Source organism: Coturnix japonica, chromosome 2 (genome assembly GCF_054131305.1).
Source record: "Coturnix japonica strain WE chromosome 2, WE-NBRP24, whole genome shotgun sequence".
Classification (NCBI taxonomy): Eukaryota; Metazoa; Chordata; class Aves; order Galliformes; family Phasianidae; genus Coturnix; species Coturnix japonica.
In genome coordinates this window covers 48,187,653-48,201,653 of record NC_140664.1, presented here as the reverse complement: position 1 = coordinate 48,201,653, position 14,001 = coordinate 48,187,653, and the positions used below count along the sequence as shown (strand labels likewise).

At 41.6% G+C, this 14,001-nt stretch overlaps 1 protein-coding gene across 2 annotated transcripts; it reads right to left on the bottom strand.

Moving 5' to 3' along the window:
* Window positions 1-3,438: 3,438 nt before the first annotated feature.
* On the bottom strand, window positions 3,439-7,881 carry MC5R (melanocortin 5 receptor). Of its 2 annotated transcripts, none has more exons than XM_032442617.2 (2): window positions 7,645-7,783; window positions 3,439-6,824 (listed from the first exon to the last, which is right to left on the bottom strand). In XM_032442617.2, exon 2 carries the CDS (start codon window positions 6,740-6,742, stop codon window positions 5,765-5,767), a length of 978 nt encoding a protein of 325 aa, XP_032298508.1. In that variant the 5' UTR covers window positions 6,743-6,824; window positions 7,645-7,783; the 3' UTR covers window positions 3,439-5,764. The 2 variants fall into 2 exon arrangements, with proteins under 2 accessions (XP_032298508.1, XP_085393658.1); XM_085537532.1 differs by having other exon boundaries at window positions 3,444-6,825; window positions 7,654-7,881.
* Between the last annotated feature and the right edge of the window lie 6,120 nt (window positions 7,882-14,001).

Here is a 14,001-nt window from a genome sequence, read left to right as displayed (position 1 = left end):
ATTTTTTATTTTACTCTATATTCAGCAGGAAGGCCTTACACCCATGTAGGCATTATGGATCACAGAATCACAGAATTGTAGGGGTTGGAAGGGACCTCTAGAGATCATCGAGTCCAACCCCCCTGCCAAAGCAGGCTCCCTACACCACGTCACACAGGTAGGCGTCCAGGCGGGTCTTAAATATCTCCAGAGAAGGAGACTCCACCACCTCCCTGAGCAGCCTGTTCCAGTGCTCCGTCACCTTCACTGTAAAGAAGTTCTTCCGCACATTTGTGCGGAACAAACACATTATGTTAGAACAGACACAATTCTCCTTTTCCATTCTGCATGAAGAAGGAGCTGGATCCAAGATGCACATAGCTAAGAATAAGAATAATGATAAGAATAGGTAAGGAGAAAAGTATTTCATAGAATCATCAAGGTTGGAAAAGACCTCTAAGATCATCCAGTCCAACCATCCACCTATCACCAATATTTCCCATGAAACCATGTCCCTCAGTACAGCATCTAAATTTTTCTTGAACACCTCCAGGGACACCACCTCCCTGGGCAGCCCATTCCAGTGCTTGACTACTCTTTTTGAGAAGTTCCTTTTCCTAACATCCATCCTAAATCTCTCCTGGCACAATCTGAGGCCGTTCCCCCTAGTCTTACTTAACACAGTTACATGGGAGAAGAGGCAAACCTCCACATCACTGCAGCCTCTCTTCAGGTACTTGTAGAGGGTGATAAGGTCTCACCTGAGCCTCCTCTTCTCCAGACTGAATAATCTCAGTTCCCTCAGCCACTCTTTAAAGGCTTGTGCTCCACCTGGAGATCACAGTATCATAGAATGGCTTAGGTTGGAAGGGTTCTTAAAGATCACTGAGCTCAAACCACCCTGCCATGGGCAGGGTTGCAATAACCTGGCAGAAATTTACATTTCAGGATTCTGGATAACCTAGCAAAGAAACTTGTGCAGGCCCTTCAGTCCCTGTCTGCATGACTCTCTGTCCCTGATCCTCATTTTCACATCCCAACTCTCACATTATTCATCTATCTTGCCTGACAAGAAGGACACTGTGCATGCAGACCAGTGTGAATGAAGACTGGGATTGTCCATTGGAAACCTTGTACACAGCAGTGACCACCATGATCTGGTCTGTTCTTAAAAATGACCAGCAGGAAAAGAAGGATTTACTGAAAGATAGCAGGAGAATCCCAACCAAGGTTCTGGAGATAAAGCAGAATCCTTTGATGTTATAGAGACTCAACTGTGGGAGGAGGTTGGCTGTTTTCCCACAGTTTCATAAATGATTTCTGTCTTCTTAAAGTTTCTATGTGTAGGAAATTCCTTCTTCCTTCTTTTGCACAGGATTCCTGAAGAATGCAACCAAAGTCTCCAGAAAGCCACTTAGAGACTCACGGGATTCTAAAAGGAAAAGCATTAGAAGCAAGAATGTACAATCCAGGCCCAAAATGGAAATAAACTTGAACAAATAGTATAGGTGGATGCTTTACAGAGCTGAAAATAATCCTTGCACCCAGCCCAGAGACAGAGGCAGCAGCACTCGGTAGTTAGAGCCCTTGCTGTCAGACTTGTGCATGTTTGGAAAGTTGGGCTGGCCCAAGTTGTGATATCCTAAGCAGAAGGACCTCTTCACTCAGCTAAGACTGCATCATGTTACAGGAGATGTTAAAGCCCTTGGAAAACTAACCTTTTCACATACCTTAATATGGCCTTGGGTGAGCATTAGGTTTCCCTAATGCTGATGTAGGAACATGAAGGGGTATGTGATTACTGTGGCAATTCCATCTTTGGGGAAAGCCAGCCATCTGCTTCAGTCTGCTGAAGCAAGCAAACATCAGAAGCACCTCAGTATAATCGTAGAATCACAGAATCTTGGAATTGCTTAGGTTGGAAAAGAACTTAAAGATCATCAAGTCCGACCACAACCTAGCCATATTACCCTTACTAACAACCCTCCACTAAACCATGTCCCTGGGCACCACATCCAAATGGTTTTTAAACACATCCAGGGATGGTGACTCAACCACCTCCCTTGGAAGCCTATTCCAGTGCTTGACAATCCTTTCCATAAAGAATGTTTTCCTGATATCCAACCTAAACATACTCTGGAACAACTTGAGGCCATTTCCCCTCATCCTGTCACCTGACACCAGTGAGAAGAGACCAACCCTGCTCTCGCTGGAAGCACCTTTCAGGTACTTGAAGAGAGCAATAACGTCTTCAGCCTCCTCTTCCTCAGACTAAACAGCCCCAGCTCTTTCAGTCTCTCCTCACAGGGCACATTCTCCAAGCCCTTCACAAGCCTTGCTGCCCTTCTCTGGACCTGCTCCAGCTCCTCAGTGTCCTTTTAGTACTGAGGTGCACAAAACTGAACACAGTACTTGAGGTGAGGCCTCACCAATGCTGAGAACAGGGGTAGGATGACTTCCCTAGTCCTGCTCACCTGATACAAGCCAGGATGCCATTGGCCTTCTTGGCCACCTGGGCACACTGCTGGCTTGTATTCAGCTGGCTGTCCATCAGCACACCAAAATCCCTTTCCTTCAGGGCTATGAGATGAAGTTCTGGTGCAGCTAGAAATGATGATGGGGTTTTTTTGTTCTATTTTTAATATTCCGCCAGCTCCTACTAAACTGCTTAAAATGCATCTGTAATTTCATCATCCTCTGTGAGTTTATAGAAGTTGAATCCATCTAAAACAGATTTGGAGTCATTCCTTACTAAAAATAAAAATCCTGACACATAAGTTAGAAGCAGTGTTGGTCGCCAAAGCAGCAGTGGGAAAATAAAGTTGGTTTTGAAGCTCTGGAATAGAAATAATGTGATTTAAGCTTACTGTTCAATGACTGACACCAACCCTAAATGTCTAGCAGTATATGCAAAAGCAGTACCATTAGCTGCAGGGACATGATGCAGCAACTGCCTCGCAGCTAATTTTTGCATGACTGTCCTTTGATAGCAAATTTTATGCTTTGACTGTGCTTGTCTGTCCCAGTCTGTCAAAATGCTTTCCAAAAAGGGAAAGTATGCTAAATGTTCCTTTCATTTCTCTAGTAAAGCAGGAGAAAGAAACAGAGTAAAATATGTTATGAGCTTACATGTGTTTGATATGCAATCCAACAGCATAAATATAAACCTTTTTTCCATAGACTGGTCTAGTCTGTTCTTGAAAATGCTTTCATTTCCACCTTAAGCTTAGTTCTCACTTGTAAAGCTCACAATGGGGATGTGAATCTCACACCAACAGGAATACAGTTTCGAGTATAACCACATGTGCAAACCTGTAACTCAGTCAGAATGTTTTTAGCAAGGCATCTGTTTCTATTGAGAACTGAAAGACTAGAATGTAATATTCCTTCTGTGAATAACCTACAAGGTGTAGATCAGTGATAAGTGGAGCACGCATTAAAATAAATAACCAAAAATAGTGGGTTTTCCAATGATCCAGTTTAATAGTTTTTTCATATGTTTGTGCTTTTACATCAAATAAAATTGCAACACACACACACACCAAAAAATAAAATAAAATAAAATAAAAAGTAATGTACAGTTGAAGAAAATACTCAAAGCCATTACAGTGTTGGCTTCCTATTCATTGATATACAGTTATATACAAAACTGTTTTATTTGCAGTGAAGATTTAGTGATTTATTTACAGTGTCAGCTGGTGCCTTTTGCTATGCAATTGAGCTCTTTCATTTTTGGTATTGACATTCATTGTAGCAGAAGCCCATTCCCAAAACTCATTTACGGATAGGGCTAAGAGGAGGACTGAAACAAGGCAAGATTCTCACTATCAACCACAAATGTGCCTCTGAAATCCCATTTTTATACAAAACCAAAGGAAGAGTCCAGCACCAAATGCACAACTGTAGCCAATATATTGACAGTCAATACTGTAAGGTGTTTCCACTGAGAATAGCATTCTCATGCCTGGGAGAAGTACGTGCAAGCTGGAGGCAGTATAGATTTCAAGCTGCAGCAGATAGATAGAATGTATAACTCAGGTAGTACTTATCTTGCTGGAAACCTCCAAAGCAAATGAAGATTCAAAGTATGTGATCCTTTTAAATGTGTATGGAGAATATTTTACAGTTCTTACACAGAGGCTAAGCTAGGAGGGGGAAAAATATAAACATTTCATCATAATACACAAGCTGTTTCATAGAATCACAAAATAGCTCAGATTGGAATGGACCTGTGAAAGTCTTCTATTCCAAATCATTCAGAGCATGGCCAGCTTCAAGGTTAGAGTCAGCTTTAAATGTAGAACAGGCTGCTCAAAGCCATGTCCAATTAAGTTCTGAATATCCCCAAGGACAGACAGTATGAAAATGCTGGGCACCTGTTGCCATGCTCATAACACCCAATGAGAACATTCTTCCACCTTAGAAAGACGATCTAAGGTTCATTAAGTCAATTATAACCTTTCTATTGACAACAACATCATTAGACCATCTCCAGACCAAGTATAACAAGCATTATTCTTTAGGCTTTTTTGGAAGAATTCATTTTTCTAAGTTATTTTCTGACAGCTAGTCAGTATGGTACCACTGCTTGAAATATTTACCTAGCTTGTATGTATCCACTGGCATCAGGAAATCAATGCCACAGTTGCACTTCCTTAATCTGTGACAAATTCAATATTTTGCACATTTTACAGCTGTTGCAGAACAGCATGCTTGTAAGAGCATGAGTAGGTGCAAATTGCTCACATCAAATGCATGAGGGTTTCACCTCAGAACCCTCTCAGCAAAGATAAAAAGTTTGTTTGGGGAGCAAAAGCTAGTACTCCATATTATAGCTGCAAGTGCCTGAGTGAGATCCCTGTTTTGCCAATGCCTGCTGTCCTTCCTGATTGTCAAACCTGTTTTGTCTCTCACAGCTTGAAAAATGCAATCTACAGCATGGCTTCCTCCAATAAATGCTGCTGGTAGCTAAAACACTTTTCTAGCTCCTATATAAAGGCAGTCACACACCCGATCATTCCTTCCCAACAAAACATTACAGCATGAGCTAGAGACCACATGCCCTTTACCTCTCTAGCCCTAGGAATGAGGAAAACAAACTAAAATTAGCTCAGTCTTTGTATTCAGGCTTAAAATCTCCCCACAAACACCGTTATAAGAACACATACAGTCAGAGATGACATCCAACCTAGAAAATTTGTCACAATGTTTTCTTCTTAAATACCACACATTTTTTGACAGTAACAGTCACAACCAGAATACAAGACAGCTAATCTGTGCATACATATTGATCATAACTTTGTTGAGCAAGGTATGCAAACCCTGATAATTGGAGCTACTTTTCTGACCTTATCCCTTTGGAAGAGAGCAGAAAACAAAATAATTCCAGACATCAAAATGAGCCACGCTGTATCTAGAGAGACAATGAATATCAAGGGAAATACGTATTGGGATGCTGATGGGCTTATTTACATAGTCAGTCACACTTGTTGCATTTGGCAGAAAAGGAAAATAAGGCTTTCCCTGTGCAGTCCTCTTGTAAGATCCAGACTCTTCAGTAGGGTAAATGAGATGCAAGATATTTGTTCTCCCCTCAGTGTAGATGCACAGAGTAGCTCCTACCATCAGTGTGAGGGTCGTGCACGGAGGGAAAGAAAAAAACAGTTTCTGATTGCCACAAAGATCTTGACAGCTGACTAGAGAAAGAAATTCCATAAGCCTCTCAGCAGAATAACACGGTGATACAAGATGCTGCATTTCAGTTCTCTTCTCTTGTTTTGTTTTCCTAATATTTGTTGGATAACCCACAGACCATTCTCACGCTATAGCAACAAATTATCTCTTTGAAAGTCTTCCTCATTTCCTGGCTACGAAAGGCATAGATCAAGGGATCGATCACCGAGTTGCACATAATGAGAATGAGGTACATGTTGAAGTGAGACATGAAGCAAACGCAGTAGAGGTTTTGAGGGCAGGAGATCATCAGGATGAGATGGAGGAAGAATGGAGCCCAGCAAACAATAAAGATGCCGAGAAGCATAGTCAGAGTGATGGCTCCCTTCATGCTGGTTCTTTGATGGACAGAGTTGTACCCAGGCAAAGCAGCTATTTTCTTCACGTGAGTACGAGCCAGGAGAAACATATGGATGTACAGTGAAACCATGAGGAACAGCATGGTAAAAAACATAGTGATGAGACAAATTATAACATAAGTTGATTCATAATAAAGAATAAAGATAATGCCACAACCTGTGCAAAAGGTCCAAATGCATGCAATGATAAGCCCCGATCTTTTCACTGTCATGATGTTGTGGTAACGCAGGGCATAGAAGATAGTGATATATCTGTCTACTGCTATTGCCAGCAAACTGCACATGGAAGCCACCACAGATATGCAGATCAGTGAATCAAAAACATTGTCTATATGACGGACGAAAGCATCTTCCATAATTATGTGCCTATTGTTTATTAAGTATATTGTTATGGTCTCCCAAGCATTAGACACGCTAACCAGCATGTCAGCCACTGCTAAACTGCAAACAAAAAAGTACATGGGTGAATGCAAGTTCTTGTTCTTAACTATTGCACATATCACTAAGATATTTTCAAGGAGGCTTACAATGCCCAGGGTTAGGAACACCTCAGCTGCAATGACCACTTGCTCACATGGTGATGACTTGCTCTTGACAGTAGGCACAGTAAAGTTGCTGCCAAAGGCACTCAGGTTTAGTTCAGAAACATACAGTTGCGAGGATGTGTTCATGTCTGGAAGTAAACACTTTCTGTTCTCTCTGAGGGACTTGCCAAGGAGTGTGGTAAATGCATTTTCCAAAAGGCAAAAGACCCTGCCAAAAAAAATACAGCGTGACAAAAACAGGCAGAAGTTGACAAAACAAATATCAACCATTTCTATTTAATTGAACTTGTACACATCCTGCCTCTTCTACACAATATTCCTCTACTGATTCTAAATTGAATTCCACTTGGCTCAGAGTTTTTCTGCTCATCCATACTGGGAAATTAAAACCACAGACCAATGAAGAGATTCATACACTCTTCTTTTGTACTTCAGTTTATCCTATTCGGTCTCCCAGAAGCAAACACAGTGTCCTGGAAATTCTGCCGAACACGAGTAGACAGTTTGCAGAGTTTCAGCTCTCAGAGCCCAGAAATGCAGGAGAAAAGTACAACATTGCACAGAACCACATCACTGGAATGCAATATACAGAAGTACTGCCACAAATAAAAACTGAACAATTTCACTAAAAAATTTACATGCTTTCTGAACTTTGTGCTTCTTAAGTTTGCACAATCTGTGTTATAAACAGTCTGTCTGTGCAATGCTAACAAGCTCATTTTGAGAGCATAGTATTAAACCACTAACCAAGGCAAATGCATACATTTGGGGATACCATGAGATTACAGAATCAGTAGCCGGGAATTCTAGCACAGTACTACGTTTTCTATTCCAGATCATCAGTACTTTTTTTTCTTTTGGCAATGAGAATATTCAGAGCAAGCTGTAAGCCATCAGATTCTTAACACAGAGAACACTTACAGCTGATTGTCAATTACTTGTTGCAAGTAAAATTCAAAGCTCCTCAGGCAAAACCATTTTCAGTTTTTAAACATAACCTTTCGTGTTTAATCAAGAATTAACTGTACCTATTTATCAGAGCTGCTCCTTCAGCTGTTCTTCCTCTTCATCTCCTGCAACCTTTCCTCCAGAGAGCAGAAGTTTCAGCCCCTCCTCACCCGACATCTGGGGCTGGGGACTCCTTGGTGGGGATGGATGACATTATAGAGGAAAATGAATGAGTAAATCCATAGAGTCGAGGCTGACCACGCATAAATTACTTAATGTGCAACTGCCCTTTTATAGCCTCCAAGCAATAATGACTTCAGTACTCAAACTGTGGCTCCTCCTCCCCTTTGCCCCTCTGAACTTCACTTTTCGCTGATACAGTTAGCAAAGGCTCCGGTCTTTACCACCATCTAGTGGTCTATGACTGTCTTCATCTGGACAGTGATTCAGATCTAAAATTCATCATGAGCTTTTAAAACTCTTGCTCTTGCTATACCTTTTGGGAAAACTACGTTAAAGGAGAAAATGCACTAGGAACGCTCCTTGCTAAGCACATCTCATATGGGATGGTTTTTCTGTTTTCTCTACATTTGCAAATACTCACTATCAATAACCTCACGTTCCAGAAGAGGTAAGAGCTGAAAATCATTATTAAAGTGGGAGGCTTATTTTATCATTCTTAAAAACAGTTCTCTTTCATCCACAGTTATAGTTTTGTGAGAACGGGAAGCACACCACCACACAACTCACAAGAGAACATACCATCAAGCCTATCACACCACTAATAGAAGAGATAAGCAAAGCCACTTCTGTGAAAAACAACACAGAAGAAATAAATGATTACATCTTGTCTCCCTTGTCTGGAGTAGAGATTTCCATGCATTTAAGGAACGGGAGCCAGAGATAAAATTCTCTGTTTCTCCATATTGTCACCTTTCCACAAATCCGAGGACTGGAATTTTTCTGTGGTATACAATAACTCCAAATGCTTATTTTTAACCTACAGCATTATTTTTCTTTTTTCTTAAAGAATCACCACCAGAAAGCACAAATGATAGGGCTGTAGAGTGTGTCATTTTCACTGTCTACTTAGATAGGTGTTATTGATAGAATACAGCTAAATCTGAGTTTCTGATTGTTATACTCCACAGAGGCTCCCTTTGTTCTTACTGCAAGCTTCACTTCAGAAACCCTCAAAGACCGGAGCCATTGTGTGAAAGGTTCTTATGTATGAATAGTCCCTGCACCAGAGGAGATAGTAAAAAATGCTCATTCATATACGCATTCATATGCGTAAAAAGGCTTCTTCAAGAGTACACGGTAACAGTCTGGAGGTGAACTTTGCATACCCCTTCTCCCTGCTAAAGGGAAGAGAATATAGATTACCACAAAATAGAAGCAAAAAACTATGTTCAAGTGCAGCTGTTAGATCTGAGCAGATAATGACAGCAGGTAAACAGCACCTGAACAGCAAGCAAACAGAATCTGAGCTCAGCGCTCCTTGCTGTGCTCGAAAGAAAAGAATATAGGATGCCCATCTCCAGTTCTATTTCTGCTCTTCAGTGTAAAGGATGTTTTGGTTCTTCTACGTTATCTTTAGTTATCTTAATTATCATTAGTTATTGTTTGCATAGTTTCTGATTTTCCCACTGCAGTCCCTGCAAATCATACACCTAACACATAGCATTTTTCTTCTTTCTCACTTCTCATACCTACCAGTGTCTGTGCAGATGTGCTCTTTCCACTTTTACTTATTTCCCCTCTAGTACCCCAATTTTTTGTTAATTATAAACTCTCTCCCCTTAAATTTGGTTCCTCTCCCCATTTACAAGTACTTCTGTACATTCAGTCATTCAGTTTAACAAAATTCTTACAGATCATCTTAGCTGCCTTCACTGTAGTTCTCTCTGCACCGTCCACTGAAGTCCGACTCCTGCCTCCAAAGCAGTGTTTTCTTTCCACAGATGGAAAGAAGCAGGAGCAGCAGCACACTGAGGTGGAGGCCCACAGTCCTGCAGTGCTGGGGAAGCCTGCAGCATGGTCCCTTGGGCCAGTGTGCAGGATGAGAGGTGAAGCTGTCTGGTGAGCCTGGCCCAGTGATTTCAGACATGGGCTCAGAGAGAGCAGGACTTGGGAGAGCTTCTCTTCAAAACAGCTGCAACAAGAGCACCTGTCTTTATGTTTTCTCACCAAATTCACATACTTGCCCCCATATTTGGGCTGACCCTTCCTCTATGCTGTTTGAATGTTTTTCTGCAAAGGGCAAGAGTGATGCTGCACACCATCCTCATGACAGCAAAGCACTGATTTTGTCAGTGAATGCAAAAAGGAGGCCAACAACACAATGTGTCCCCCGAAGGATTTTTTGTAAGAAGAGCTTATCACACTTAGATGAATTCTGCTATTAATCTAATAATCCTAATGGGTTCAGAGTAAAGTTTAACTGAGAGCAACACAAGCCTTCCCAGCTTGTCCATGCTAATACATTGAGGTGATTTAATTCCAGTGTCCTTCTGTTGCTTTTTTCATCTGTACAATGAAAATATATCTGTCCTTCATAACATAGCTGTGGATCGGTACTCTTGGACTGTTTACAAAGTCTGTCCTCTGTCTGCTCTTTTCCTGTACTGTCATCAGCACAGAATTTCAGAGCCACGGAGAGACTGCACTCTGCTCACAAAAATAAGCCATAGATCCAGGGCAAAAGTGAAGATCACAGCCTTTGAAGATGTTATAACATAACAAATGTTCTCTAGCTGCTCAGACTCAGACAACTGTTTCTCTTGACCTCTGCTCTAAGCAGCATTGGCTGAGCCCCATCAAGGTCCCCTCTGTTATCTTCTCAATATTTTCAGAGCAGCATTTAATAAAGACAGGCAATTAATCCTGACCGAAAATAAAAGGCGTCAATCCTTCTTGCCTTGAAATAAAAAGCAGTGGATGATGGTGATAGACCTTTTGTAGTTCAGTCCTCTCCCCTATGTGGGGAAACAACAACTGAAAGCCAAAAAAGTAATGCTTTGTAGTAAGCAGTATTATAGCAAACATATTCTTTATATATATCATGGTCCTACTTTTCAAATGCTATTTGCAGGAAGAATCACAGAAAAGCAAGACTGAAAGAGACATCTAGCTGTGGGTGATAGTAGGATCACCCAACTTTTAGATCATCTTTGGCAACCCTCAGTCCTGTCAGTGCTGCTTCTCATGCCAGAGGAGAAAGCTGAGAAAGGTGCAATATGGTATAAAAGGTACTCTACAAAGATGTATGTTAGTGATCTTAACTAGATGATGTTGTAACTAGCTCCTTGAACTGTAAAAGGGAAATAAGAGGTTTGGTAATCACCGTTTTTATTTACCTTCTAATGGGAGCCAATTCCAGCAATGAATCATCCCCTAACATTTTGTTAGAGCACAGGTCAGCAGTACAGACCTGCTGAATCATAAAGAAGTGTCAGCAGAACACTTTATGAGGACATAAAGAAGTTTTCTTCCTAGCATTTCAGCCCTCTTTTTACTTTATTCTTGTTCTTATTTTATTATTTGTGTTTATTGAGCTTGTCCTCAGCAATCATTGAATTGCTTTTTGTTTTTCCCCAATTCCAGACATTCCAGAAAAGATTTTCATTAACAGAAGAATGATCATTGCTTTTGCAATTCAGGACATTTTGGGAGGCTATTAAATATCGATTTTAAAGGCTAACACCAAGCACGCATTCTAGAAAACCTTTTCCTGGGTGTTTTCCAGACTGAAGTCATGAGCATGTGTTGGAAGGTTGGGATCTGGAGGTTATTTTTTGTTGTTGTTGATTGGTTTGGGGTTTGGTTACCTCAAGTTATCTGGAAATAATCATTTGCAGATGAACATTGGAAAACACAACCATGAAAAAAGTATGCATGCAGTATGTCACAGCTGGAATCCCATTTACTTCCACCAAGGTCCCTTCAGCACCCCTCACTTCTTAGTCTGCCCTCTCTGCATTAGCAATACCAGTACGAATACTTGGAAGCCATGTGACAAACTGAATCACACAGCAGTTCTGAGTTTTAAACAAGTAATATCTTAAAAGGATGGCTCTTTTCCTGCTCTGTTTGGGCTCTGGTCTGTGTATCTACATAGAGACCTGTGTAATGCAATCCCATGGCCAACGGGAGACCAAAACTATGGCAGCCAGGAGGGCCCTGAAGGGAAACCAAAACCAAACTACAGCCTTAGAAACCAAGAGTGTTCTGCTAACTTACACAATTTTTACTCATAAATAAAATAAATACCTCACCTGTTGATGTGTGGCTACTAACGCACTCCGTCTCTCAACAGGAATACAGATGCATTCATTTAGGGAAGCACAGCACAGCTGGCAAGAATGTGAGCTAACTCTAAATGTGTCAGCAAGGTGATGAAAGGAGTGAGGTGCCCTTCCTCAGCAGGACAGTAATGACACCCATCTGTTCCTTCTATTCTGGCCCAGACTTACTTACAAACTTTTGCTGCCTGAACAACTGTATATTCATTCAAGAGGAAAAATTATTGTGTTCTCTGAGGTTTATTGCATTTTCTAATCTAACAAAGATGAAACAGTTTGCTCAGAGAATGAGGTCAAGAATAGTTCCTCCTCTCTCAGATGAGGATACTAATTCAGCTGCCACTATTAAGAAATCATGGCTTCTACTTGTTTGCTTCTTTTCCAGCTCTGGAGAGCTGCCTTTGGTAAAGCTTCTGCAAAAGAGAATCATTAATGGAAGTCCTGTAGTTGGACAAGCAAGGTCAACAAAGGTTGAATTGGAATTGGGGAGCTTCAGCCCCTGCCTCCCTGTGGGGCTGAAATGGGCTGCCCTGAGTGTTTGGGCCCCAAGGCTATTCAGTAAGCAGTAGGCACCTCCTTCTACACATCAGTGAAGGCCATATTTATGAGTTTGATGCTGATGTTTATAGTCTGATATTCTGTTTCACCTAGAGCAATCCCCAGCTCAGTACGATGGCAATAAGAAATATGTCAGACAGGATGCAGTAGTTAAAAAGACAAGCCCCCTCTTCCTCTCCCATAACAAGACACAATACATCCCTCAAAGTGAGAGGGATGGCAGTGAGACCAGCAAGCTGTAAACAATATACTCATGTGTCATAGCATTATCCTTTTACAGCTCTGTTTCTGAAGGCTGGAAATGCACACATTTGTGGCAGAAAGTCCAAAGTCAATTTTTTTTTTTTTTTTCCACCTAGTTTAGAAAAGAAATGTGAGTTAGAGGTGTGATATCTTTACATTTTGCCTGGCGCACCTTGTTGCAGTTGCATGGCTAGAAATGTGTGTAAAACACTTGTCTTCTCTATTGAGCATTTGTTAGCACAATGAGGTGGTGACTGGTGTCATCTACAGAGGGGTGTGGACAGGCTGGATTACTGGGCTGAGGCCAGTGGGATGAGATTCAACAAGACCAAGTGCTGAGTCCTGCAGTTTGGCCACAACAACACCAGACAACACTACAGGCTTGGGGCAGAGTGGCTGGAAGACTGTGTAGAGGAAATGAATCTGGGGGTATATATGGGCCGATACTCAGCTGAACGTGAGCCAGCAGTGTGCCCAGTTGGCCAAGAAGGCCAATGGGATCCTGGCTTGTATCAGAAACAGTGCTGCCAGCAGGAGCAGGGAAGTGATCATCCCTTTGTACTCAGCCCTAGTAAGGCCACATCTCAATTGCTGTGTCCAGTTTTGGGCCAATCACTGCAACAAAGACACTGAGGCCCTGAAGCATGTCCAGAGAAGGGCAACAAGGTTGTGAGAAGTCTGGAGGACAAGTCTTATGGGGAGTGACTGAGGAAGCTGGGATTGTTCAGACTGGATGAAAAGAGGCTCAGGGGAGACCTTATCACTCTCTACAAAGACCTGAAGGAAGGTTGTGATGAGGTGTGGCAGCCTCTTCTCCCACATGACTAGCAATAGGAATAGAGGGAGTGGTCTCCAAGTGAGGGAGTGGCTGTCCAAGGAGCTGGTAGAGTCACTGTCCCTGGAGGTGTTCCAGAAGTGTTTAGATGTGGTACTGAAATACGAGGTTTAGTGGGAAATACTGGTAATAGGTGGATAGTTGAACTGGATGATCTTAGAGGTCTTTTCCAACCTTGGTGATTCTGTGATTCTTTAATTCTACCTCCCCTCATATGCAGGCTCTTGTTCACTGCTGGTGAAAAAGCATAGCTAATGGTGGTGACTATGTAGAAAAATAATGTTTTGTAGCTGAGAATTTGCTCTATCAAATAATGTTATTGTGCTTTTTGTATTTGTTGTAGTTTCCATGGAAATGAATGGGAGGTATTACCTTCAGAGTGATCTACATATTTGCTTCCTGAAAATAAAGCCAGGACTGTCTGCCCTTGTTAAAGGGTACAGAAACCTTTTATGTCCGAGGCTGAAATCTTGATTAAAATACCCCACCCCTTTTTA